This window comes from Vipera ursinii (assembly GCF_947247035.1).
Source record: "Vipera ursinii genome assembly, chromosome: Z".
In the NCBI taxonomy this organism is placed as follows: Eukaryota; Metazoa; Chordata; class Lepidosauria; order Squamata; family Viperidae; genus Vipera; species Vipera ursinii.
The window spans coordinates 40,150,890-40,178,395 of record NC_139517.1 but is presented as its reverse complement, the minus strand read 5'-3'; the positions used below and the strand labels follow the sequence as shown (position 1 = coordinate 40,178,395).

The following is a 27,506-nucleotide window of genomic DNA, read 5'->3' as shown; positions in this document are numbered from 1 at the left end:
ATGGGCCTTTATCTAACAGAACAGGAGATTAAGGAGGCTCTTAAAAGGACAACCTTTAACAGTAAGTACCAGACATATAGAAAAGCCAATGTCTCATCCCCTTTCTAGGCTTCCACAGAATCACCCTATCTTTTCTCCCATGTAGAAAAGCAGCTTGCAAATAATTACCTTGAACCTTTAAGAAACCCACAAAAAGGGGGAAAGTTAATCAACTCTTAACCTACTGCTTTCATATCTCTCAGACACTATCTAGCCAGGGTTATTCTGAAATGTTAAAAATACAAGGGGAAAATGGATGGATTTTATTTAATACATAATTTGAACCTTAATGCTGCATTTCTATACCAGCTATCTAGACTTTTTCTGGGTTATTTCTATTAATCAAACTGGTGCAATGCTTCATTCACCATCAACAAGCTCAGGGGATCAATATACATTAAAAAAAAAACCAGGTGAAATTTGTATTAGAACATTGTGGCTGCCATCTTGAGTTATTTTACCAAATTTTGCAGACACTCTTACCTCGCTCAACTTTCTATACTTTTTTCCAATTGAAAGGTGGTGTCCATATTTTTATGCTGCTAACTTATTGATAGAGAACAAGAGAAGAAAGCAGCTATAAACAAAATCAAATTGATGTGGAAATGATTGTCAATTATTAAAATAAAAGCATCTTCATGGGAACATTTTTATTGTCAAGTCTAATTTTTTTAAACTTATAGAGGATATGACTGTGAATTTGAAGGACTTCATGTGGGCAGTTGATGACCTCCTCAGTAGTCAAGGTGAGTTTTAAGCCTTTCTGGAAATAATGGGAAGGCAACAGATAAATGTTGAAATGAAAGTTGGAGTTCTTGTTAGTCAAATGGACGCTCCAGGGCTAAAGCTTGTTTGATTATGATAGAAGAGCCAACTATAGAAAAGGACATGAAAAACCAACTTCATGGGCGCTGCAGGCATCTTAAGGTAGCTAAAAGTAAGTCAGACAAAAAAAAAGCCAGAAAGACTTAATGCAGGCATGTTAGGGGCCAACCTACTGAGTTGCTGACTTAGTAGATACAAGATTTACTGTTGATTGTAAAGAAAAAGGAAAAGAAAGAACAAGATTCCCTTGAATGAATCTTTATGAACACATCCATGCAGGGTTTGGGGCAAAAATACAGAAGTGGTTTGCCGTTGTTTTTTTTCTGCATTGTGTTACATCAGTTCTCCATCTGCAAAGCTGGGATAATAATTATTGCTATGAAATAAAATAAACAACTACTGGGATTATTTGTGAAATAATAGATTATTTCTGGAAAAAGATCAATATTAATTACTGTTTTTAACTAAAGAAGAACTAGAGGATGTTGACAGCTTGGATGACACCTCAGAAAATTCAGAAATCTTCCTAACCCCGGAAAAAGAGCAGGGTATGTTGAAGATAACAAAGTTTAATGGTAAAAGTATCTTGTGGTTATAAACTCATTAGACCAGGGGTGTCAAACTCAATTTCATTGAGGGCCGCATCAGCATTGCGGTTGCCCTCAGGGGGACAGGTGGGTATGGCCAGGGTGGGCGTGGCCTACTGGGTGGGTGTGGCTAGAGTGCATATGGCCTACTGGGTGGGCGTGGCCAGCTCTACATCGTTTGCATCAAGGGTGCCTATGGGGGCCTGGGCAGGAGTGGGACAGATCTGAGGGTCTCTGGCAGAAGGAGGGTCTCTGGGCCAGGGCCAAGGCAGTGGGGGCCGTTCCCTCACTGTTTCCAGGATAGCTTCACGGGCCACATGAAACCACTTCGCGGGCCGGATCCGGCCCCGGGCCTTGTGTTTGACATGTCTGCATTAGACAATGTAATTGGCATTTTTTAAATTCATCTTCCAAAAAATGTTATATTTTTGTGTTGCATAGAAAGTCTAAATGTTTAATCATCCATAGGTTTGGGGGGGGTTTGACATATTTGTTTACCATTCTAATGGAATTGAGAGACCAAGTCGTTCTCAGATTACATCTATAGTCCAAAATAGTGCTTGCTCTATACCTTCTACTGAGCAGTATATTGTGAGTAAATAAGTTCCAGCCAGTATCACTCTCATTTTCAAAACCCCTTCAGGAAGCTTTATGGAACAGTTAGCGAGCCTCCAGAAAATAACATTAATTATATTAATGTAAATCTTGAAGAATGTACCTTGACAACTATTATTATTGAGTTGTGATAATTTACATAAATCTCAAATTTCCTGATGACCTCACCTGGCAGTTTCATCTCAATCACAGAAAATGCTGGTGACAGAAAAAAATCTCTGAGAAATTTCATATAACAGTTAACCAAACACCCAATATGAGTTTTTGAGACTTTGGAGTGGTACAATCCGTGAAAAGGTTGAAAAGCCCTGTTCTAGAAGACTTCTTTGATCAATGGTATTCAAAACCAGCAAGAGATCCAAATGATCAAACATCATCATATTCTCTCTTTTCATCCCTTGGCAAAGGCTGCTTTACCCCAGAATCCACTCTAAAGCCAGACTTAAAATTATGATTTCAATATGAATTTTAGATATTCTGGTTATTATTTATTTTAATTGCTGTTTACTATTATAATGTTTCCTGAGGAAACAAACCTGTAAGGTAAACATTATATTTGTGAACAAACAACTATGAGTCTTCTCATGAGGGAATATTAGCCATTTTGGGGTTTCATCTAGAAGTTAGCTTTATTTTTTTTTCTCTGCAATAAGCATTTGAATATCATTGGTTTTTTTACTTGCCATTTTTCTTTTTCAGAGGATGGAACTGCATATTTAACAGACTTTACAAATATTTGCGGTGACAGTTGCACCTTCTGTAACATTGAAGGTAAGTTTGCCTTTGGACGATGCAGCTAGGACAGAACAGTTGAAGTGGAGGTTTTTAAGAACAGTTTCCCAGCCTGCAGTGTTGCTACTACTAATCAGGTATTCTAAGCATTACCACCATAGTCTAGTAATAGACAATCAGGAAAACAATATATATTGCATATATAGGGATAATAATTTAGCATCCACGCACATTTAGCCATATCTTAAGCCCTTAACAAAAATATTTCAAAAAATGAAATATTTTCTTGAATATCTTGTACTTTTAGATTTCTATAAAGTTCACAATTCAGTAAAACAAGAAAATATTAGTCACCATCCCTACTTCCCTGGACCTATTAGTGTACAAGTCCTTATTTTCCTTTTGAATTACCACTAGTAATTAAACTGAGCTAAATTGAAAACTCCTTGGTATTTAGGAGTTAAGTTAATCAATTAGTCTAAGAGTCATGAAGTAACATCAGAGTATATTATCACTGACTTTTTCCTTATATATTTTAATATTCCACTTTTCAGCATCCAGAGGGGATCAATTATCTCAGTATTAAAGCTTCCTATCACCATTCTTTTGATGGAAGGCATTTTTCTGTCTCTATGGGTTGTTTTTTTCCGTGTGGCATAATGAGCTCCTGTAACAAGAAAATTGAGCATTCTTGAATTGACCTTTACTTTTTAATTTTTTCTTCTTCTGTGTTATGTTGACATGTTATGGTTCTTCAGTGATGTTTCTTTGTGGAATTGTCCTTTTCTTTTTCGGCAAGATTAATTGTGAAAATAGCCCTTCCCCCAAAACATGGATATTTAATTTGCTTTGCCTGTTGAGGGAGAAGTGCATGAAAGATATATGGTGAATGACTTTCCTCAAGTACAAGAATCTTTAGCAATCAGAAAATTAATCTTTTTTGAGTTGGATTTAGGTATCTGGATTACATGGAGGAGCAGTCAAAATTTCCTGTGATGCAGCCTAACATGCCAAAATTAACATGGCCCTGAACAAATACCCAAAGATGCTGATCCCTACACACATCCCTGAATTCACTGCTAGCATAAGTTGTTAGAGAAGAGTTCAACAGGATACATTTATAGAAAGTGTGTAGTAGTTGATATTGGTTTAGAAACTGGAAGACCCAAGTTCAAGTTAACCTTTGCATGAAATTATTTATTATTGTTTCCGTTTTTAATGTAGTTCAATTTTTTTTATAGCTGGGCTTTCACAACAAAATAAAAGCAATTCCTCTCAAGGACAAAAGAAGTAGATGTTATGTAACAAAATGTCTGCAGGAAAATTTAAGATAATATTTCCCATGATAGAGCATAAACAGAAAGGAAAGATAGAATATATTTTTTAATCCCATTTATATCCCACCGTTCTCCGAAGACTCAGGGCGGCTTACAATCTAAACACAATGTGCTTAGCAATAGCCTTCATTCTATGTATATACCTGCTTATTAGGGCTTTCACCGCCGCCCCCCAGCGGCATTTTTACAAAGTCAGCTTATTGCCCCCAACAATCTGGGTCCTCATTTTTCCTACCTCGGAAGGATGGAAGGCTGAGTCAACCTTGAGCCTGGTGGGATGCGAACCTGCACTAATTGCAGGCAGCTGGTGTTACTTAAGGAGGCATTAGCCCACTGCTCCACCAAGGCTCTTTAGAAAAAAAAGAGACCAAAAATATATAGAGAACCAAAATAAACAAGCAAAGCTCTTTTAAAAACTAGTAAAATATAAAGTCCTTGTAGTAGTCCTGTGTAGATGTAAATCAAATCAGATTACTTTCACTACCAAGAAGAAAGCCTTTACACCAGGGGTGTCAAACTGCCGGACCATGGGCCAGATGCATCATGGCAAAACTGTGCCACCCCATTGCTGGCAATGGAAAAAAAAGTTGCAATACGTCGCAGCACGTCACATGACATTATGAGTTTGACACCCCTGCTTTACACTGTCACATGGCAAGAACAAAAGTGTTTCCTAACTCCAAAGCAAATAAAAGATTACATTGCTTTGCTAAATACAGCTTTAAAGGTAATAACCAACACCTTGAATTGGGCTTGGAAGCAAATTAGTAATCAGTGTAGCTTGTTCAACAGCAGTGTTATATGTGGCACGCTGGGGGGGGCATAATGCTGCCCATTGCTTCATTCTACACCATATAAATTCATGCATACAAAGGAAAACAGATCAAAAGTTTACAAACTAATGAGGAGGTAACAAAATATGCAGTACCAAGTCTTTAAGATTCTCCATTCTTTGTCCAAGGAGTGAGTAGCAGGGATATTCTTGGCCAAGGAAAATACAAGGGTTCTTTTAGCTTCACGTTACTTGCCTGGAGTCCTAAAAGATGTGTCTTTAATAGCTCATGGCCTCCAATATCCTTGGGAATCAATGAAGATTATTCTTATAGTCAGTAGCTTTGATTATGGATTGACATTAATCTGCCCACTTGGTCATGGCTATCCTTTTATTAGCCAAGCTGCTTATTAAACCATCCTCCTTCCTGGATGCCTATGAGCTCTGTATAAATAGTCAGTTTATGCGTTTTAAGATCCTTATTATTACTAGGGTTACTGGTTGTCCAGGGTACATGAAAGACAGTTATAGGTCATAATGTCCTGACCACAAGCAAGTTTTCAACTTTTAATCCTATAAAGTTAAAGGATCACTGTCCCATGGTAAGAAGTTATATGAAAAGAGAATGTTTTAGGAGTTATGTCATGTGTCTCCTCCAGAACATTCTTCTTCAACCTGATATGGTCTGGATGTGTTAGAATACAGACATCATCATCCTTAATCTGCAGTCATTTATCTTGCTGGCGGGTATGATGGGTTTTACTCAAAAACATGCGGAGGTAATCAAGTTGGAGAAGACTGCAGAGGACATTCAGAAATTTAAAGGATGTGTTGTTCTTCCAGGAGGGAAGTCAGGAAGGATAGAATAGGAAGTTCATAGGATATGGGGTTTGATGACATCAGAAAGAGACAATTTCCAAAATTAGTTGACTGTTGTTGTTGGACTTCTGTGATTATGTGAACAGAAGGCAGTCCTACACACTTTTGCATGAGAGAAAGTTAAACAGGAATTAAATATGCATTTCTAAGCATCATTGCTTGACTGGTCATGCATGTTTAATATAAGATCATTAAGGATAATGATATATTATGATTTATATTTCAGAAACCAAATTGTTGCAGAGGGGACTGTTTTCAGGTACTTTTCAGAGAGGAAAAAAGAGCCTCTTGGTACTTTTGGATTCACTGTTGATTCCCATAAAAAGAGAACAAAGCTTTCAGTTACTGTCCATACAAAATGTGCAGAAGCCACGTCTTGTGGCTTGTTCTTTGTTCTAGCACTGATAGTAATATGGGAATAAAACAGTTTATATTTGTGCATACAAATGTATGTAGAGCAGGTATCAAACTGAGCAGCATACTACAGAGATGATTGTGCTGCCAATTATAGTCTTATGATGGTCCTGGACTAATGAAGATCAGCACATTAAGTTGACTGGATGGTCTTCAGTAGAAAATGGGTGCATAGTTTTAATATAGGAGTATTCATGCTGGATTTGAATATTCTCTTTCCCTATATGCTTTTCTTCCTTTTCATACACTGCTGGTATATACTGTAGTGAATATAATACTGTAGCCTGTTTTCCATGAAAGCCTCAATCATAAATGTGATTTTAAAAAATTTGCATGGCTTTTAATATAAACCAGCATGGCTATGATCAAGAGTAGCTAGGAATCTCTGACAAAGGATACGTTCTCAAAATTATAATTCTCAAGCCTCTTAGAGAAAGATAACCAAACCACTTTGATATGAATTCATATGCCTTATCGGTCATTCTTGCCTTTTTCTACTTTTAAAATCATCTACTTGTAATAAACCTATAAAGATGACAATGTAAATCTGTGTCACTGTGGTAGAAGGAACTGACTCAGCCCAAAGAAATTGGCGATGATGCAATAACAGAAAGAGAGTTGCTGGTCCTGACAGTAGATGTATTCTCCTTTCTTCATAGGAACATATCCAAATAAAATGCCAGATGCAAAGATGTTCAAGTTGCCCAGAATGGTGGAGAAGTCACTCCTCCAAACACCAAACAGGTCAGCAAGATTTGTCCATCCAATTTCTTCTCTCTCACTGAAGCTTTCATTTTTCTTCCCACATCATTTGAGGATTCCCCCAAATCATAGGTGTCAACTTCATTAGATAGACCAGATCAGGAAATCAACTCCACAGGAAGACTAAAACTATTTTTACTGACATTGGCTATAATAAGAAAGTTTGAAAATCTGGTTGTACTGTACTCCTTCCTGGTGAGATGACTGACACCGGTTTGTTTTCTTTGTCATCATATTTTGTATTGCACTGTTTTTGTGTCATTTCCCCCCCCCCCAAATAATTGTATTAAGAATTACATAGAATGAAAGTCTATACAAACTACAAAAAATACAAACAAAAATGTATGAGTTGGGTGGCTTCTTCATCTTCCTCTTCCTTCATGTATAGTCATATATTGAGTTAAATTTACATGTTAGAAGCACTAACATCAAAATGGTATGAAGAATACTCAATTGAGAAATTAATTTATGTAGTTTAGCAGAACATGGTGCTAGTTATACTGCGTTTATTTGTTTAATACTCTAGCAATATATTCTTTACTTTCTGAAATGTCTGGCAGTCTGCCAGCATTTGAGGCCTATGGTTTTTACCTCTTCTCTTTGGGCAAAGCTCCAAGAGTAAAAAGAAAAAATAACATGCTGCTGGTGGTGCAGAATCTCTCAGATAAATGAAGATAGATAAACACAACCATGAATATTTAATGAAATGCCCCCCTAGGTCAGTGGTAGGCAACCTTGGCTCTTTTATGTCTCATGGACTTCAACTCCCAGAATTCCTGAGCCAGCCATGCTGAGGGAAAAGGGAGAGGTTTCCAAGCTGAGGCATGCTGGCTCAGGAATTCTGGGAGTTGAAGTCCACAAGTCATAAAAGAGCCAAGGTTGCCTACCCCTGCCGTAGGTCAACACAGAGTGGTGATTGAGTAGTGGCTCTTCAGGTCTGGAGCGATGAATTTTAAAGGGCTATTTGTTGCTTAATCCTATTTATCTCACATACTATTTTGGAATACTGTATGCAAATCAGTATTTAGATGACATGCTAATATTTCATAATAAAACTTTCAAGGAATCAGAGCCTTTAATAATCTTAATAGCAAATCATTGAATGATGGCTTTTCTTATACCACTAATTATTAACAATGACTGTAGTCAATAGTTTTTCCAGAATCATATGCATTTTTCATCCAGTATTTCCCCCTTTTTCAGAAAACAGTGGGGTTCTTCAAAATTAATCAGTATTATGTTGTTGTTTTTTTACAAAATGGACAGGGTTTTCCCTTCTGTGACTTTCAATGAGGAGGCCAAATCCAAATCAGTAAAGAACCTGAGTAAACAACAGCTAGAAGGTATTTCTCCTGCTTATAAATTGTATAACCTGAATTTTCTCAAGGTCCTGTATACAGTCTGTAAGGAATTTAAAGGTGGGGGTGTCTGTGGTGAAGAAAATATTGAGAACCACTGCTCTAGTAGAATGGCTTCTTCAATTTACAACAACAGCATCAGATTGGATAGGGAGTGGAGTGGAGAGTGGAGTGGAGTGGAGTGGAGTGGAGTGGAATGGAATGGAATGGAATGGAATAGAATAGAATAGAATAGAATAGAATAGAATAGAATAGAATAGAATAGAATAGAATAGAATAGAATAGAATAGAATAGAATAGAATAGAATAGAATAGAATAGAATAGAATAGAATAGAACAGAACAGAATAGAATAGAATAGAATAGAAACTTTGTTGCTTTCAATGTACCCTAATCAGCATATTTTAAAATGAAATTTCGTTGCATTCAACTCTCAAAAAAACACCATTATGCATATACTCACATACACACACACACGTGCATACACGAAGAAACATCAGTCTAGTTCGAATGTGTACATATACCTGGCGGGGGGGGGGGGGAAGAATTCTGCAAATTTATAAGATGGCATAAGGAACAAAGCTATTACAGAATCTAGTAGTTCTGCTATAAATACTTTGAAAACTTCTCCCAGAGGGGAGCAACAGAAAAAAATTGTGAAGTGGGTGTGTGGGGTCTCTAACAAAGCTTCGAGCTTAAGTTTTAGAGAAGAAATTGCCAAGTTTCTCATAAAATAGTTTCCAGAATTTGGGACTGGAGTGGGAAGATATGCAACCTGGTAGTATGAAATACAAAATGTAGAAAATAACTACATTTAAAGTTCTGTGGAAAACAGGGAAGCATCTTTAGTTTAAATCATCCAATGCTTATCTCATGCCCTCCAAATACATTAATCATCATTTCCCATCATTCCCAGAAAGCATAGTTAATTATGGCTAATAATTATGACAATTCGTCCAGCATGATGGAAGGGAACACATCAGGCCTATCATTTTTTTAGTTCATTAATTCCCAGAGTATAATGGGATTGACTAGGAATGAGATGCAAGAACAGAGTACATTCATAGAAAAACACTGGTGAGCAGGTACCTGATCCTTCTTGCTTCCACTTCTCCTAAGTCTCACCTCCTATTTTTTCTCTCTCACTCTGTATCTCTGCGTAGCTTTCCGTACAGCTTATGATACATTTAGAAAGGACCTCGACGGCATACTTGATCTGGCAGCCCTAGAGAACACAGCCCATAGTTTAGGAATCAACTTAACAGAGGAGGAAGTTCTCGACGAACTGATATATGCTGATATGGATGGTAAGTGCACAGTGATAGAACTTATTTAGTGGTGATAATTAGGACCAACAATGCCATTGCTAAACAAAGAAATCACTGTTTTCTGGCTTGAAATTGACAAAATTAATCAGTTTCACAACTTTGTTTTGTAGGTCTCCTAATCATTTCCTTGCCCTTTAAAATGCTGACCTTGACACTGAAATAAATAGCAGGAAGTAAATTAATGTTTTTAACATTCATTGGAGAGGTATGGAATATGCAAGAAAAGCAGTCCATTGGTGCAGGCAACCATGAGCACACTATGTAAACAGCCCATTGTATTCTCTGTTATGTTCCTGCTTACTCTCTTGTAATTTTTTCCAATTTTCTTGCTCTGCATGGAGAGAAAATAAAAAAAATAGGCACAGGATATTGACTATAACTGCAGTCATGTGATTGATGGATACTACAAAGATCCTAAATGCTGGCAGTGGTTGTAAAATTAATTTTTCAGCATTATTGTAACTGAACAGTTGCAGAATGATGTAGTCAGTAAATAAGGAACTATTCCCTTTTTCTTCTTATGTGCTTGATTTCTTATATACAATGGATGCCTGTGAGTTGGGAGAGTTGAAAAGCTGTATAAAGCAAAAATTCAGATAGCTTGCATATTCAGGTAGTCCTTAACTTACAACAGTACATTTAGCCACCATTTGAAGTTACAACCGCTCAGAAAAAGTGACTTATGACCATTTTTCACACTTACGACCGCTGCAGCATCCCCATGATCACATAATCAAAATTCAGATCCTTGGTAGCTGACTCATACTTATGATGGTTGCAGTGTCCCGGGATCATGTGATCCCCTTTTGCAACCTTCTGACAAGCAAAGTCAGTGGGGAAGCCAGATTCATTTAACAACTACTGTATGTTACTAACTTAAAAACAGCAGTGATTCACTTAACAACAATGGCAAGCAAAGTTGTAAAATGGGGCAAAACTCACTTAACAATGGCTTCACTTAGCAAAAGAAATGTTGGGCTCAATTGTCATAATTCGACGACTATCTGTAGTTTTACATCTTAGTTTTGATAGGCACACTCCCACTTATCCACCCTTAGACTAATTGCACAGAATCAGGAAGATGGCCTTGAAGTAGTCCTGAAGTCCTGGGAAGGAAGATAGTATTAGGAAGAGACTCTTCCCTGACTCTTCCCTGACTTTTTGAGGTTGTTGTTGTTAGCTGCGAAGTCGTGTCCGACCCATCGCGACCCTATGGACAACGTTCCTCCAGGCCTTCCTGTCCTCTACCATCTTCTGGAGTCCATTTAAGCTCATGCCTACTGCTTCAGTGACTCCATCCAGCCACCTCATTCTCTGTCGTCCCCTTCTTCTATTGCCCTCGATCTTTCCCAGCATTAGGCTCTTCTCCAGTGAGTCCTTCCTTCTCATTAGGTGGCCAAAGTATTTGAGTTTTAGCTTCAGGATCTGGCCTTCTAAAGAGCAGTCAGGATTGATCTCCTCTAGGACTGACCGGTTTGATCGCCTTGCAGTCCAAGTGACTCGCAGGAGTCTTCTCCAGCACCATAGTTCAAAGGCCTCAATTCTTTGGCGCTCAGCCTTTCTTATGGTCCAACTTTCACTGCCATATATTGCAACTGGGAAGACCATAGCCTTGACTATACGCACTTTTGTTGACAGGGTGATGTCTCTGCTTTTTAGTGTGCTGTCTAGATTTGCCATGGCTTTTCTCCCCAGGAGCAAGCGTCTTTTAATTTCTTGGCTACAGTCCCCATCTGCAGTGATCTTGGAGCCCAGGAAAATAAAATCTGTCACTACTTCCATTTCTTCCCCATCTATTTGCCAGGAATTGAGAGGGCCAGATGCCATGATCTTGGTTTTCTTAATGTTAAGTTTCAACCCAAGTTTTGCACTCTCCTTCTTCACCCGCAACAAGAGGCTCTTTAGTTCTTCTTCACTTTCTGCCATTAGAGTGGTATCATCTGCGTATCTTAGGTTGTTGATATTTCTTCCGGCAATCTTAATTCCAACTTTTGATTCATCTAGCCCTGCCTTTCTCATGATGTGCTCTGCATATAAGTTAAATAGGCAGGGCGACAGTATACAGCCTTGCCGGACTCCTTTCCCAATTTTGAACCAATCAGTGGTTCCGTGTCCAGTTCTCACTGTTGCTTCTTGAACCGCATATAGGTTTCTCAAGAGACAAATAAGATGGTCTGGTACTCCCATCTCTTTAAGAACTTGCCACAGTTTGTTATGATCCACACAATCAAAGGCTTTAGCATAGTCAATGAAGCAGAAGTAGATGTTTTTCTGGAACTCCCTAGCTTTCTCCATGATCCAGCGTATGTTGGCAATTTGATCTCTAGTTCCTCTGCCTCTTCGAAATCCTGCCTGTACTTCTGGTAGTTCTCGATCCACATACTGCTGGAGTCTAGCTTGTAGGATTTTAAGCATGACTTTACTAGCATGAGAAATGAGTGCAATGGTGCGATAGTTTGAACATTCTTTGGCACTGCCTTTCTTTGGAATTGGAATGTAAACTGATCTTTTCCAATCCTGTGGCCACTGTTGAGTTTTCCAAATTTGCTGGCAAATTGAGTGTAGCACTTTTACTGCATTGTCTTTTAAGATTTTGAATAGCTCAGCTGGAATACTGTCACCTCCACTAGCTTTGTTGTTGCTCAGCTTTTCTAAGGCCCACTTCACTTCACATTCTAGGATGTCTGGCTCGAGGTCAGTGACCACCTCATTGTGATTATCAGGGACGTTAAGCTCATTCTTGTATAGTTCTTCTGTGTAATTTTGCCACCTCTTTTTGAGGTAGGAGAGGAAAAACACACCCGACTTACAAGATTCTGCTTACGTAGTCTATGACTAGGGTTCTATAGTTTTTCCTATTCCAAGGTTTTATAAATTCTATACTTCTTCCTATGAAGCCAATTTCCTAGTCCAATCTGTATTCTAGAGCTGATGCATTCAGATCATTCCTTGAATTCCTTGCAGAAACCTGCCTGATTTTTTTGTTCTGCTTTATAACTATTAGCAGAACACTAACTATTCTCCCCACCACCACCACAATTTCATGTATATATTAGGATGCTAGACACAAACAATGGAAGCTCTTTATAGGTTGTATGTGGGCTTCTCAGGAGCAACAAGCTAGCTACAATTGGAAATAGGGAATTAGATAAAATGAAGTTTCAGCCTCTTCATATTCTGGTGGATAAAAGGGTTTAGAAGAATGGCATATTGGTAAATGTTTCACTATTGATTCTCTTCCCCCCAACCAAAAAATTCCAATGTTTTCATTGCCACTAGCAATATTGTACCACTAGCTGCCAAACAGTTCACTGATACATCATCCGCATGAGTTCTGCTCTCAACCAGCATGCAAAATCCCAGAAAACATAATCAGCTCTTGCAAGCTGATATCAGCCAGTCCAGCACATCATTGAATCAGAATCAGAACTCTTATTCCCATATACACAGGAATAAGAAATAACATGCTAATTAGTGAAGTGTACAGATAATCCTCAATTTATAAACACAATGGGGACTGGAAAATTTCACATTAAGTGATACACTTATTAAGTAAAGCATCATGTGACCACACTCCAATTTCATGACCATTTTTGCCATGGTCATTAAATGAATCGCTGAGCAAGACATCATGTGATCATGATTTGCAATTCCTATTGGCTTCTCCATTGACCTTGCTTGTCAGAAGCCAGCTGGGAAGGTCTTATATAGTGATCACATGACCCCGGGATGCTGCAACCATCATAAGTGTGAGCTGGTTGCCAAGTGCATAGATAGTCATAGATGTGACCTCAAGGACACTGCAACGATCATCACTATTTTCAGTGCCATCGTAACTTTGAATGATCACTTGGAATGGGTAGTCGTAATTGAAAGACCACCTTTATAGTTCAGGCAAGATTGTTGAGTTGCCACCAGAAGTAAGAATAATTGGAAGTAGCTCCTTTTCAGTTTAGCTTATTAACTGCTTGTTGTTGATTTTTTTTCTTTTGTGGGAACTGTTTTTCAGGAGACGGAAAAGTAAATTTCACAGATTTCCTCAACATCATCACAGATACCAAGCGATTCATCCAGGCCGTAGGTGAGAAGAAAGAAAGAAAACCTAGTAGGACAGATCCCTATTTCCCATATAGATTCTGCATTTTGGGTTTTTCATGAGAAATTAACCTGTAGTATTTAATACAATTGGGATCTCTCTCTCTCTCTCTCTCCCTCTCCCTCTCTCTGTAAAAGGGTGGAAGGGATGTGGAATGTGGGTGTGGGTCAGAAATATTTACATATTAGATGTTTTACAAATAACTGAAAATAGAGAACATACATAATATACTTTCCTCCTCCTGTTTTTCCCACAACCCTGTGAGTAAGCTGGAATTAGAAAGAATAACTGGCCAAAGTTAAGTAGCTGGTTTTCATGCCTAAGAGAGGACTAAAACTCACACTCTCCGTTTAACACACAATTACAAACTGGCTCCTTTTATATCTATAGGAGAAGAAGAGGCAGACTCTGGGGGCAGAATTGAAAGAGAAATCAGTCTGGAGTCATTACTTCTCACAAGTGGTCCAAGTCCATCTCCCCTTGAATTCCGTTGGCTCTTTTATATAATGCCAGTCTGGTGCTGATAGTTGACTAGATTCTTGCAAATATGTGTGAGCAACAAATCCTCTTAATTAGAATTGAATATGAGGTTCTGAATTTTGGCACCGGACAGCCTGCCTTGGACCCAGCTATCTTGAACAACTTTCGTCCAGTCTCCAACCTTCGCTTTCTTGCGAGGTTGTTGAGAGTGTGGTGGCGCATCAGCTCCCTCTGGTCCTGGATGAAGCGGATTATCTGGACCCGTACCAATCGGGTTTCAGGCCCGGGTACAGCACGGAGACGGCATTGGTCACTCTGGTGAATGATCTCTGGAGGGCCCGGGATAGGGGATATTCCTCTGTCCTGGTCCTATTAGACCTCTCGGCGGCTTTCGATACCATCGACCATGGTATCCTGCTGCGGCGTCTCAGGGGATTGGGAGTGGGAGGCACAGTTCTTCGGTGGTTCTCCTCCTATCTCCTGGGACGTTCGCAGTCGGTGTTGGCAGGGGGGCAGAGATCGGCCCCTAGGTCTCTCGTTTGTGGAGTTCCTCAGGGTTCGGTTCTCTCGCCTCTCCTGTTCAACATCTACATGAAACCGCTGGGTGAGATCATTCGTGGCTTTGGAGTTGGGTATCATCAATATGCTGATGATACCCAACTTTTCATTTCGACCCCAAACCACCCCAGTGATGCCCTCGCTGTGATGTCCCGTTGCCTGGAGGCGGTTCGGGTCTGGATGGGGAGGAACAGACTTCAGCTCAACCCTGACAAGACTGAGTGGGTGTACATTCCGGCATCCCAGGACATTCAAAACGTCCCATCACTTTCTATGGGGGGTGAGTCTTTACCCCCCGTAGATAGGGCTCGCAACTTGGGAGTCCTCCTTGATGCACGGCTCACCTTAGAAGATCATGTAGTAGCCGTGACCAGGGGGGCTTTCGCACAGGTTCGCCTGGTGCGGCAGTTGCAGCCCTATCTGGACCGGGATGCCCTGTGTACGGTCACTCATGCGCTCGTGACCTCTCGTCTTGACTATTGCAATGCTCTCTACATGGGACTTCCCTTGAAGACCACTCGGAGGCTCCAACTGGTACAGAATGCGGCCGCGAGAGTTGTCTTGGGAGTTTCCCGGTACTCCCATGTTACACCTTTGCTCCGCGAGCTGCATTGGTTACCAGTTGTCTTCCGGGTGAGGTTCAAGGTCTTAGTGATGGTCTTTAAGTCCTTACATGGCATGGGTCCGGAATACCTCGGGGACCACCTGCTGCCGGCGTCAACTCCCCTCCGCCCCGTGCGTTCCCACAGAGAGGGCCTCCTCAGGGTGCCTCCGGTCAGAGAATGCCGGCTGGTGGCCCCCAGGGGGAGGGCCTTCTCTGTGGGCGCTCCGGCTTTGTGGAACCAGCTGCCGGTTGAGCTCCGGATGGCACCAGATCTCCGCTCCTTCCGGCGCGGGTTAAAGACCCATTTATTTGAACAAGCTGGCCTGGCCTGATGGGGAATGACTTAGGGTTTTAATATTTATATATTTATTGTTTTTATTGTGGGCAATAATTTAATTCTTTTTTTAATTTTTGTATTTTTGTAGTTTTAAGATATGCCCTGTTCACCGCCCTGAGTCCTTCGGGAGAAGGGCGGTATAAAAATTTAATAAATAATAATAATAATAATAATAATAATATCCGTGATATAGTGTCTAGCTTAGCCACATGGAACATCAGAATATTTGATCTTCAAGCTCTCCATCTTTTAGGGATGATGATGTTTCATCACTGTCAGGCCCTTTCAGAAATTAGATACAGGGACATGAAAGGAGCCCAACCGGGCATTTCTCATGCAACAGTGATGCCACTGGATAAACCTTTCAACCCAGAAGTACCTTGGTGCTTCTGACACAAACACAAACTAAGTAGCAGAACTTACAGTAACTAAGGAATCAACCAAGAAAGCAGCACATAACTAAGTTCCACAGGTAGATTAGTGCCTAGCTACATATCACTGACTGATAAAAGTACTTTTACTCTGTCACTTTCCTATGCTATCTTCCAGCCAGTCTAAATTTGCCATTTCTCACCCAGTGTAAGTGGCTATAAGGTGCCTGTATTCTCTGCACTGCCTTTAACCAGAGGTTTCTCCTTTTCCATTTCACTGAGAGTCGCCATTACCTGGAATGCATAGTCCTCTCTCTGAATTGCAGAAAGCAAAAGAGAGAGCAGAGAGGCAATGCAGGTAGTCAAACACTCATTACAAAATGGAAGCAGCCCCCTGCTGAAAGTGTGGTTTCCATTTCATTTTAGATAAGGTCTAAAATTAAACTTCAGATTAGGAAATCAGGCTCTTCAATATCTATTAAAGGAACTACTGATGGAAACTGCTTCATAGTTTACTTTTATACCCAGTAATTATCCTGGGATGAATGAAAAAAAGATTCCCTTTAGCTTTTTTAGAGAGTCAAATAAACCTTGTGAATTGACTCCCGGAGTTAGGACTTTCCATGCTTCTCTGAAAAAAAGACACAGATTTGTGGTCCCAGATGAGGGTAGTCTTATGCCACCAGCCCTTCTGCATAGCTGTTAGCCTTCTCTTTTCTCACTCTGGCAATTTCTTGATGTAAATCTTCTATTTCCCATCAGCCCCTAAGAAAGATGACACAGAGACTGTTGATGCCCGTGGAATCTTGTTCTTTGAGCTCTTGTCAAAGCTGGTGGAAACATCTAAACTGCCAAGGCATAGTACTACGGCTATTGTCAGGTAAGAAAGAGGAGATCCTAAGCATACTGCATGTGCACAAAAACATATACCGGTAGACTAATTCATATATTATGCTTAATCATGTTTCCTTGCATGTTTATATGAACCCAGAGACTCGTTTCTTCTTACAAAAGGGTTCAAAAGTCTTTAAATTTTAAGAGCATGGAATAATACTTCAGTAACTAACAACTTTAATAACAAGAATTTAGATTTAGAGTTCTCTGGAATAACAATATTTGGAAAAATGTTTTAAATCACATTTTATTCACAGTAATTTGGAAATCTTCTCAATTATACAAGACTATTTCAATAGGAATCTTTTTTTACAATTACAGCTAATGTAAATTATCTAGCATTCTTTGTATTAGAAAAGGTTAATGAATAACTAAATAATAATAATTTAGGAGGGTTTATTTTTTGTTCTTAGAAGGATTGGTTATCAATATAAATCTATTTATTAAATGTAAAAATATTAGTTAAAAAAAGACAATGCATACTTCTCCATCAGGTATTTAGTATGAAATTCCTATTTCATTCATGTTCTTCACTGAAATGTCACTTGCATTTTCCAAATTATTCTTCACCTTTCTAAAGATTCCTCCCTTTCCACTTACTGCTGTGTATTATGTGAAAATCTCAGTTAACCAAAGTTTGATGAATGGCAGTGATAATTTGATGGGGACATCCATGATATATGAAAGAATGCAAGCTGGAATGTGAGAACACCAAGAATTAACTAACAAAATCAAAGAAAGAAAAATAAATGTGTATCTATAAAACTAAGTAAAAGGAGGCCTCATTTATAAGTTTAATAAAAGTAGTCTGATCTTATAGAGTAGAACTGATAAAAATATACAGCGAACTAAAGAATTAGGTTTAATTAGGAATGAAAAGGTGTCATGCTGATGATACTGAAACCTGGTGCTGCCAGATGAGTTCTCCCAGAAGTTTCATATAGATATTAAATAGGAGGCAAGAGAGACTTCAACCCTGAGACCTTAGAGCTGAATCTTTTCTCCCCCCACCAGCACCGGCTGGTTCCAGCAATAGAGAAAGGAGAACGTTGCAAAACAGTGCCACTCCCAAACCCTACAGCCCGTTCAGCAATACTCCATGGTCAAGAAGCAGCCAAGAGGTCAAGAAGGGCCAAGATGGACACATCACCCTAAGCCAAGACCTCCCAAGGTCATCCACAAGTGCAACCAGTGATTATTTACCATACGGCATATCATACATGAACTAGCAATATACTGTATATTAACATTTAATCTAGATTCTAGAACAACCACTGGTGTCTCAATACTATGGTCTGATTTGAATTCTGACTGCAAAAGGTCTAGATAGTCTACTTCGTTGGCTTCCCACACCCACTAAATAACCTTGCCTAAAAAGGAAAGGTTAGAGAACAGGCAAAAGTTATCCAAGACTGTAGGGTCCATGGATGGTTTCTTCGTGAGGTAGTGAACTACCACCTCTTTCAAGGATAGCAGAACCATACCCCTCCCAAAAAGAGCCATTTACCACCACTTGGATCCAATCAAATGCCACTTCTCAAGAGGTCTTAATTAACTTAATTAACTAGAAAGAGCATAGATCCAGACTGCAGGTGGCCAAGCTTACAGAAAAAGGACCCGATAAGTGACTGGCTCAAAATCTTGAAATAATTAAGCTACATTGTGCCTCAGTCACTTCACTGGACCTGCCCGCTCTAAAGTTGAGCAACTCTATCTAATATATTCTAATTTTCCCAAAGGCCACTTGAGAAACTGAGACTGTTGTGGATGACTGTTGCCACCGCCCCTGCTGACACTGCCCCACCTCCTCTCACCGATGTCCCAGCCTCCACTGATGCTCACCTGCCCCTCTGCCAAAATCACACTGATGTCCTGCCCCCACCATCAATGCCCTGCCATTACCACTGTCAATGCCCCACCATCCCACCGCTAATGCCACAGGCTGGGCTGCAATGACGCCCTGGCTGAATGTGGCTCTGGATGTGGCCCTAATCTAACAGATGCCTAGAATAGTCCTCATAGCAACTCTGCAGGGATTCATTTGCCATGCCCCCACCTCTATACACGAGGATCCTGGGCACATTGCCATTGTCCTGCAACAAACACCAGATCCAATGTGTTGCCCCTTCTATGAATAAGCTGGGCTCAACCCATGGCTCCCATGGTGGCCATGAATTTCAGGCCATATCTCTGAGCCCAGAAGGCTATTTGAAGCACCATCAGTCTGGAGAATATCACCACCATGAATCCAGAAACTCAGGCAAGGCCACAGCTGTCCCGCAGGGAGAAAAGTAGATAAGCAGCAAGCTCAACTGATCCCTATGTCCCTGCTTTACAAAGAGCTTTACGTCCAGCTACGCATGTAGTAGGCCACTAGAGACTTCTGAGTAACAGCAGCCACACCACCACTCCTACTTCATATTGACTTCTGCCACATTCAACACCTGGAGGGGGCATGTTTCTGAGAGAGGAAATACCCTCATCCTGTGCCTATCCAGGGCAGCCTTATCATCCATAATCTGATCATGGGTGAGGTGAGCTTCATTACAGGCCAACTTAGCATTCAGCAGCAGCACCAGCAGCCAGAGTCCAGGGACTCCCAGGTTCTAGAGACCATGTTTTGGGTTGTATTTTAACAATATAGCTGCAATCTACAAAACTTTAATACAATGAAATTAAAGGTGGAAAAAAATCAATAAAGTTATTCCTGTACCATCTTCTGCTTTATTTCTGTTGCAGCAATACAAAACAGCTGCTACTAAAGAAAACTTCTCAAGCATGAGATAAGTTAAATCCACACAGCTTAACAAGAAAGCACGAGGCAGAACATTTGTCTTACAAATAAAGAAAGTTATGCTATAATAGCAATGAATCTGATGAACAGTATTATGTTATACAGGTAGCCCTTGACTTACAACCATTCGTTTAGTGACTATTTGAAGTTACAACGGCACTGGAAAAAATGATGTACAATTGGTACTTGCACTTACAACCGCTGCAACATCTTCATGGTCAAATTAATATTCACTTATACATTAGCAACCAATATATATTTACAACAGTAGCAGAGTCCTAGGATCATGTGATTGAGATCTGCGACCTCTCTACATGGTTTCCGGCGAGCAGTCAATTGGGGAAGCTAGATTCCCTTAACAATCGCGTTATTAACAACTGCAAGTGATTTGCTTAACAACCATGGCAAAAAGGTCATAAGATTAACTCATTTTAACAACTGCCTTGCTTAACAATGAAAATTCTGGTCTCAGTTGTGGTTGTATGCTGAGAACTATCTGTAAAATGCATGCAATCTTGCTGATTGGATATATATATATAAATATATGAAAAGGATGGTTGCAGGATGAAGAGACTGGATTTTTTTTAAAAAAAGTCCTGCAAAAGATGAGAGGAAAATATTGTATAATGTGCAAAAGAGAAAAGGTTAGTTGCACAGAATATCATTAAAGAGAATGAGGGAGGGCCAAGATTTAAAAAGACAGGGAGAAAAACTCTGATTATAAAGCCAACAAGGAAAAAAGCAAATGGTTTAACCGTCTTACTTAGTTTTATTCAATGATCACTTTAATTTTTCCTTGGCTTGTTTTCTAGCTATTATCGCCAAAAGTTCCTAGACTGTACAGGCAAGAGAGCTTGGCCGCCTGATAGCAGGTCAGCCAAACAGGATCAACACCATTCTGATAAAGAAAGGTTGCCCAAAAGCCAGTCTTCCCCGATAGCTGCTTTTGCTGGTGCTGCCCGCATCTGCATCATGAACGAAAAGGAACTGGAATCGTATGTGGCAAATCTCCAAGGTAAGCACTCACACTGCAGCAAACTTCAGGGCTGAACTATATCTTGTTAAGAATCTGATGGAGCATACACTAGGGAAAAAAATCTCTAAGCTGAGCCACGGAATTTCCCTGGTTTTATCTTGTAGTGGAGTTGAGAAAATGCATTGAACATATCTAATAATCTCAGGGTTTTTGCACAAAAGCATGCCTTGCTGGTCTGTTACTATAATTAAGTTTTGATCAATCACTCTGCCTTAATTGAAGCTCAAGTCCAAGTAGGCAGGCAAGAGCTTGAGTAACTTAGTGGAACTTTCAAGGAGCAAAATACTTTGGCAGGAATCATGCCCTTCACCATGTTCCTACCTTGAAACACCTAGGCACAGCTGGTGGTTTGTTTCATTGCTATTAATGGTTTGTAGGACATTTGTACTGCTTTATTACATATAACAGCACAGAAGACATGCTTTGAAAGAATTATAAGTTATAGCAATAGCGCTTAGCAATAGCACTTAGACTTATATACCGCTTCACAGTGCTTTACAGCCCTCTCTAAGCAGTTTACAGAATCTACATATTGCCCCCAAAAATCGAGGCCCTCATTTTACCGACCCTGGAAGGATGGAAGTTTGACTCCACCTTGAGCTGGTGAGATTTGAACTGCCGAACTTCAGTCAGCAGAAGTAGCTTGCAGTACTCATTCTAACCACTACACCAAGGAGATCAACGAAGAGAACAGCATACATGTCCCACTCAGTTATGTGTATTTAAGCTTAATTACAATACATATAAGAATTGATGTATTAGTGCAAAAGCACTCTAGAAAAAAGGTGATGATTGAGGGGTGGGGGAGATTAAAAAAAGTAGATGCAGAGGATGGTATTATAAAACTGCTTTGATAAATAGTTCCAGGCACATTAGGTATCTTATGAGTGACATTGCGAGAGAGTAACACTTTTCCTTTTCAAGACTCTTTTTATTACAGACTGTGCTAGAGATTTTGCATTGCATTAGTCCAACAGTGGGTTTGTCCATCTCTCCTTTTTCTCCTAAGGGTGAGCATTTGTGTAATAGAAGCAGGAAGCCAGCAAAAAATCCATTGGTTGGATTTTTTTTTGCTCATGTGGTGACAATGAAGCAAACAAAACTTGTTGCCCAGAATATCACAATTGGAGACCACATTCCCTGAGATTTTTTTCCAGATTAGGAATGAAGGGAAAGCACAAAGCATTTGATTACGAAGAAGTCTGTGCTCTATTTTCTGTTTCCACAAAAGGAATTAATTCTAATGGAAAATAACCATTCTGATATTTCATAAGGTTTTAGACATGCCTGTTAAAAGTTATTTTAGTGCTAAAAAGAATTTCTACTTTTCTAAATAATTATAGTGATGTGATAGAATAAGGGGATGGGAAATATATTGACTTTATACTTTTGCACTGATTTGTATCAGTAAATTTCTTGTACCAATTAATTTATTAGTTGCCGAACACATATGCCAAATAGGACAAATGCAATCTTCTCTATTGCTGCAAATACAAGTTATAGTACTCCCACCACCCTTTTGGACTGCAGGTTGGAGGGGCATTTGCTATGGGTTTTCCAAATTCCTAGGACTTCAGTTAGCTAGTAAACAAAAATAATATCTGCAGGAATAATTTACCTTCTCATGTACAATGTTGGGCATACATATAAAAGCTGAATTTGCATTGTGAAATGCACATTTTGTCATTTTTGCATTGTTATAATTTATACTGAATACTTGTGCTTGTGCTTACAAAGCTTTTCCTCCAAAAGCTAGTAAGAGTTGGGTAAGAAGTGATTTCAATCAAAGCCACAGTATGGAAGAAAAGCACAAAGAAAAAGAAATACAATCATTTCCAATTAGCTTTTGGGGGAAAGGCTAAATTTGCTGTCTTGCTTCCTTTTACGCCTTTTACAATGGCTATCTGCTTCTCTTGTGCTCTGCTGTGTTCTGCTTCAATTTCTCTGCTTTTCACTAGAGTGGGGCTTGGATATTGATGAGTACTGATATCAACAGCTAAGAGCATCCTGACATTTGACTGTGTTTTGCTTTACCTAGCAAAAATTAATCCTTCAGAGAGTCCCTATAGCCAAGTGCCTATCCTTCCCTTGATCCCTAATCGGGATGTCTTGGTGAAAGGGAAGCCAAAAAAGGATATCCAGAAGCTAGACGTGCAAAGGAAGATGGAACCCATCTCCACCTTTGAAGACCATTTCCTCCATAAAAAGAGGTGGATAAAGCAAATAGTGAGTATACAATTCCATTTCTGCTAACATCAAAAATATTGCCTATTTTCATTTAATGATTAAATCCTTCTGGTAGCTTTTCCGTATGTTTATGTGATACTGATCTGCTCAGTTTTGAGAAACCTTTGTTATACATTTTGTTTTGTTTTGTTTTATACATAGCCAAAATCTGCCAAAGCTTCCAAACCATCCCTCTCTCTCTCTCCAGAGCTAAGTCAGAAGCGTTTGACTATGGATGACGTGAGTAGAATCCGACAAGAGGTAAGCTCTTTTGAGACAGGTACTATTTATTGGGCTGGACCAAGTTAAATTAGTTGGTCTTATTTTATAATTAAAATCAATGCAGCCTTTGACTTAAGGAATGAGTAATTGCTCTCTAATGACAATATGAATTGGAATATAGTATGAGCTTTTCGAGTTTCACATATTTCTAAAGGATACATCCATCTGCGCTGATCTTGTATGTCAAATTCACATATAGCATAGTTCACTTAATCATTGCTTGTGCTTTTCTCTCCACCCATCCGTCTTTCTGGTTACCATATTGATGCATTCTTGATATGATTCTTTTTCATTGTTTATTTTATTGTTTCATTATTTTACTTCTGTTCTGTTTACACTCTTTCATTGTCTTCTTTTTATTATTGCAAGCTGCCTAGCGTAGGCCTATAGTAAAATAGGCAGCAAATAAATTTAACAAATAAAATAAACCATTGTTTACTGAATAAATATTAACTAAGTACATGTAAGTTACTAAACTATAAACCCTGATCAGCAGATCACAATAGCTACAGTTGCAAGAAAAAATATGTGAACCCTTTGGGATTATGTGGAGTTTTGCATGAATTGGCCATAAAATGCACTCTAAACGTCATGTAAGTCACAACAATAGAAAAACACAGTCTGCTTAAAATAATACTACACAAACATTAGCTGTTGTCATGTTTTAATTGAACATAAGATGGAAACATTCACAGTGCAGGGTGGAAAAAGTATGTGAACCTTTGGACTTAATAACTGGTTGACCCTCCTTTGGCAGCAATAACCTCAACCAAATGTTTCCTGTAGTTGCAGATCAGATCTGCACAATGATCTGGAGTAATTCTGGACCACTCCTCTTCACAAAACTGTTTCAGTGTAGCAATATTCTTGGGATGTCTGGTGTGAATCGCTCTCTTAAGGTCATACCACAGCATTTCAATCGGGTTGAGGTCAGGACTCTGACTGGGCCACTCCAGAAGGCATATTCTGTTCTGTTGAAGCCATTGTTTTGTTGAATTACTTGTATGCTTTGGGTCATTGTCCTGTTGCATCACCCATCCTCTGCGGAGCTTCAGGTGGCGGACAGATGGTCATTTTCCTGCAAAATGTCCTGATAAATTCTGGAATTCATTTTCCCATCAATGACAACAATCCGTCCAGGCAGCAAAGCAGCCCCAAACCATGATGGTCCCTCCGCCATGTTTTACAGCGGGGATGAGGTTTTGATGTTGGTGTGCTGTGCCTTTTTTTCTCCACACATAGTGTTGTGTGTTTTCCCCAAACAACTCAATTTTGGTTTCATCTGTCCACAGTATATTTTGCCAGTAGTGCTGTGGAACATCCAGGTGCTCTTTTGCAAACTTCAAACGTGCTGCAATATTTTTTTGGACAGCAATGGCTTCCTCCGTGGTGTCCTCTCATGTACTCCATTCTTGTTTAATGTTTTTCTTATTGTAGATGTGTCATCAAAAATGTTAGCATGTGCCAGAGATTTCTGTAGGTCTTTAGCTGACACTCTAGGATTCTTCTTTACTTCATTAAGCATTATGCGCTGTGCTCTTGCAGTCATTTTTACAGGACGGCCACGCCTAGGGAGAGTAGCAACAGGGCTAAACTTTCTCCATTTGTAGACAGTCTGTCTTACTGTGGGCACATGAACATCAAGGCTTTTGGAGATACTTTTGTAACCCTTTCCAGCTTCATGCAAGTCAACAATTCTTGATCGTAGGTCTTCTGAGAGCTCTTTTCTGCGAGGCATGGTTCACATCAGACAGTGCTTCTTGAGACCAGTAAACCCAAAACAGGTGTTTTTAAAGGGCAGGACAGCTGTCAGCAACACATCCAATATCATCACACTGATTGGAGTCAAGGTTGGCTCATTCCTGGCTCCAAGTAGCTCTTGGAGTCATTAGTCTAGGGGTTCTCATACTTTTTCCACCCTGCACTGTGAATGTTTCCATCTTATGTTCAATTAAAACATGACAACAGCTAATATTTTTGTAGTATTATTTTAAGCAGACTGTGTTTTTCTATTGTTGTGACTTACATGACGTTTAGAGTGCATTTTATGGCCAATTCATGCAAAACTCCACGTAATCACAAAGGGTTCACATACTTTTTCTTGCAACTGTATGCATGTGGTTGTGTGGCTGCTGTTACTCAGTACACCAAAATTAAGTAAATCATGTTATGCTTAATATATCACTGTAAAAGACTGAGGTTTTTTTAATCCCATTTATATCCCACCCTTCTCCAAAGACTCAGGGCGGCTTACAATCTAAAGCACAATGTGCTTAGCAATAGCCTTCATTCTATGTATATACCTGCCTATTAGGGCTTTCGGGGGGCCCCAAGCAGCATTTTTACAAAGTCAACTTATTGATGGAAGGCTGAGTCAACCTTGAGCCTGGTGGGATGCGAACCTGCACTAAATGCAGGCAGCTGGTGTTACTTAAGGAGGCATTATCCCACTGCTGTTGAAATAGCACATTAAGCAAAGAGTCTTGTTTAATAAATTATAATCTGAATGAGCAGTTTTCTCCTTAGTGTCAAAATTTCACTATATGAGTGACTAAATATACAAGTGGATTGTTTCAATACATGAGAAATCTCTGCTGGTTACTTAGGCTAATCCTGGTGGATTCAACTCCCAATAAAAGATCATAATGATAGTCAACCACCACTCAGGCTGAATCTCCTGACACACTGAAATCTCTGCAGGTGGGGAGTCTATTTTCCCGTGATTTGTCCCTTAGGCTCATTTCTAGGAAGACCAGAAAAGGAGATCATTTAGAACTTGGAGAACATAAAAGCCAATCCTTGTAGGAAGAAAACCATGAAAGACATTTAATTGGAAAACATTTTAATGAGAAATTGCCTTTTTAAACCAATAAAGCTAAATTTCCACATCTATAGAGGAATTTATTAGGAAAAGGAATGAGAATTTGAACTAAAATCAATACAATTAGCCTACCTGAATTTACTTACTGTCTCCCTGAATAATCTTTTGAATTTAAAGACATGCTAACTTTTTCTAATGGCCAAAACAGAGAAGCTGAAACTTAGGAGGGTAGTGCTTTGGGCAGGTTAAGATTTTTAGATATCTAGGAATATTTTTTTCAAGCTCAGGAAGAAGAAATGCCCACCTGAACTACATATTCCACAGTGCAAAAAGATCTGCATCAGTTATCTAAAAATATTTTTTTCCAGAAAAGTACACTTTATCCCTCCTGCACTTAAGGCATTTGCAGCTAATGCCCCAGCACTATTGCTATCTGGGGCTCAGTTAGGATCATATGACTTAGAAAGGATTCAAACAAAATTTCTAAGAATTATCTTTCAAGTTACCCTCCTTTTTCCAAATTCAATAGTTTGACTGGGAATTGGAATTTTTAAAGTTTTCCAAGGTTACTCTGATGATTTATCTCTCATCCATACTCTCTGGCTTTCCTATTCAGGTCAAGAAAGTGACAGGCTCCTATCGGAAAGCTATGGCTCTTCGTGAACGCAACAAAGTTCTGAAGTTGTGGAAGAGATTACGTGGTGGAGAGATTGGGCTGGAGACAGACAACCCCAGCTTCTACCAGATCTTCTCTACATACACCTGGTCATGGAATGTCTTGCAGGATCTGGTGTCACCCCAAGAACTTCGGGAATATGATAAGAAACTTTGCCAACGAGTCGTCCAGCCAGCCACTCCTGTAGATAAACTGATCACTACTAGTGGGAAATCAAAAAGAAGTCAGAAGTAACACCAGATGTTGCAACCAGCGCTCCTCCTTTTATGTGAATGCATTCCCTCGATCAGTCTCAGGCTGGTATGCAGGTCACACTTTCTATGAGACATAGTGCAAGGTTTCAACTTTGTACCCTGGCTAATACAATGAAAAATTAAGCTTGAAGAGGCAAAGCATCTCTCTTGTCATCTTTCTATTCTCATTTTTACTGAGTGCCACTAACAGGCACAAGGAAGGTAAACAGGTGAAAAGTATTCAATCTTGAAAATCAAGAAAGATTTGGGATAGCACCCAAGTCTTTATCATCCAGATTTAAGGAGATTCCATTCTCCTAACAATATTTTTTCTCTTCTTTCTTTTCCCAGCCTTAACAGTTAACTTAAAGCAACTCTCAATAACCATCTTTCTCTAGGAATAAGTTCCATCAGGAGATAAGTTGTTAGAAGAGAAACAAAGTTTGCACAT

At 39.4% G+C, this 27,506-nt stretch overlaps 1 protein-coding gene across 1 annotated transcript; it reads left to right on the top strand.

Moving 5' to 3' along the window:
- LOC310650144 (EF-hand calcium-binding domain-containing protein 3-like) lies at window positions 1–27,506 on the top strand (the record flags this gene model as incomplete). The annotated part of the gene is made up of 13 exons (XM_083378980.1): window positions 1–61; window positions 723–785; window positions 1,335–1,412; window positions 2,766–2,837; window positions 6,860–6,944; window positions 8,166–8,305; window positions 9,483–9,626; window positions 13,657–13,728; window positions 16,856–16,973; window positions 20,594–20,796; window positions 22,856–23,043; window positions 23,206–23,304; window positions 26,763–27,506. The coding sequence occupies 13 exons, from the start codon at window positions 1–3 to the stop codon at window positions 27,054–27,056; spliced, it is 1,617 nt and encodes a 538-aa protein (XP_083235106.1). The 3' UTR covers window positions 27,057–27,506.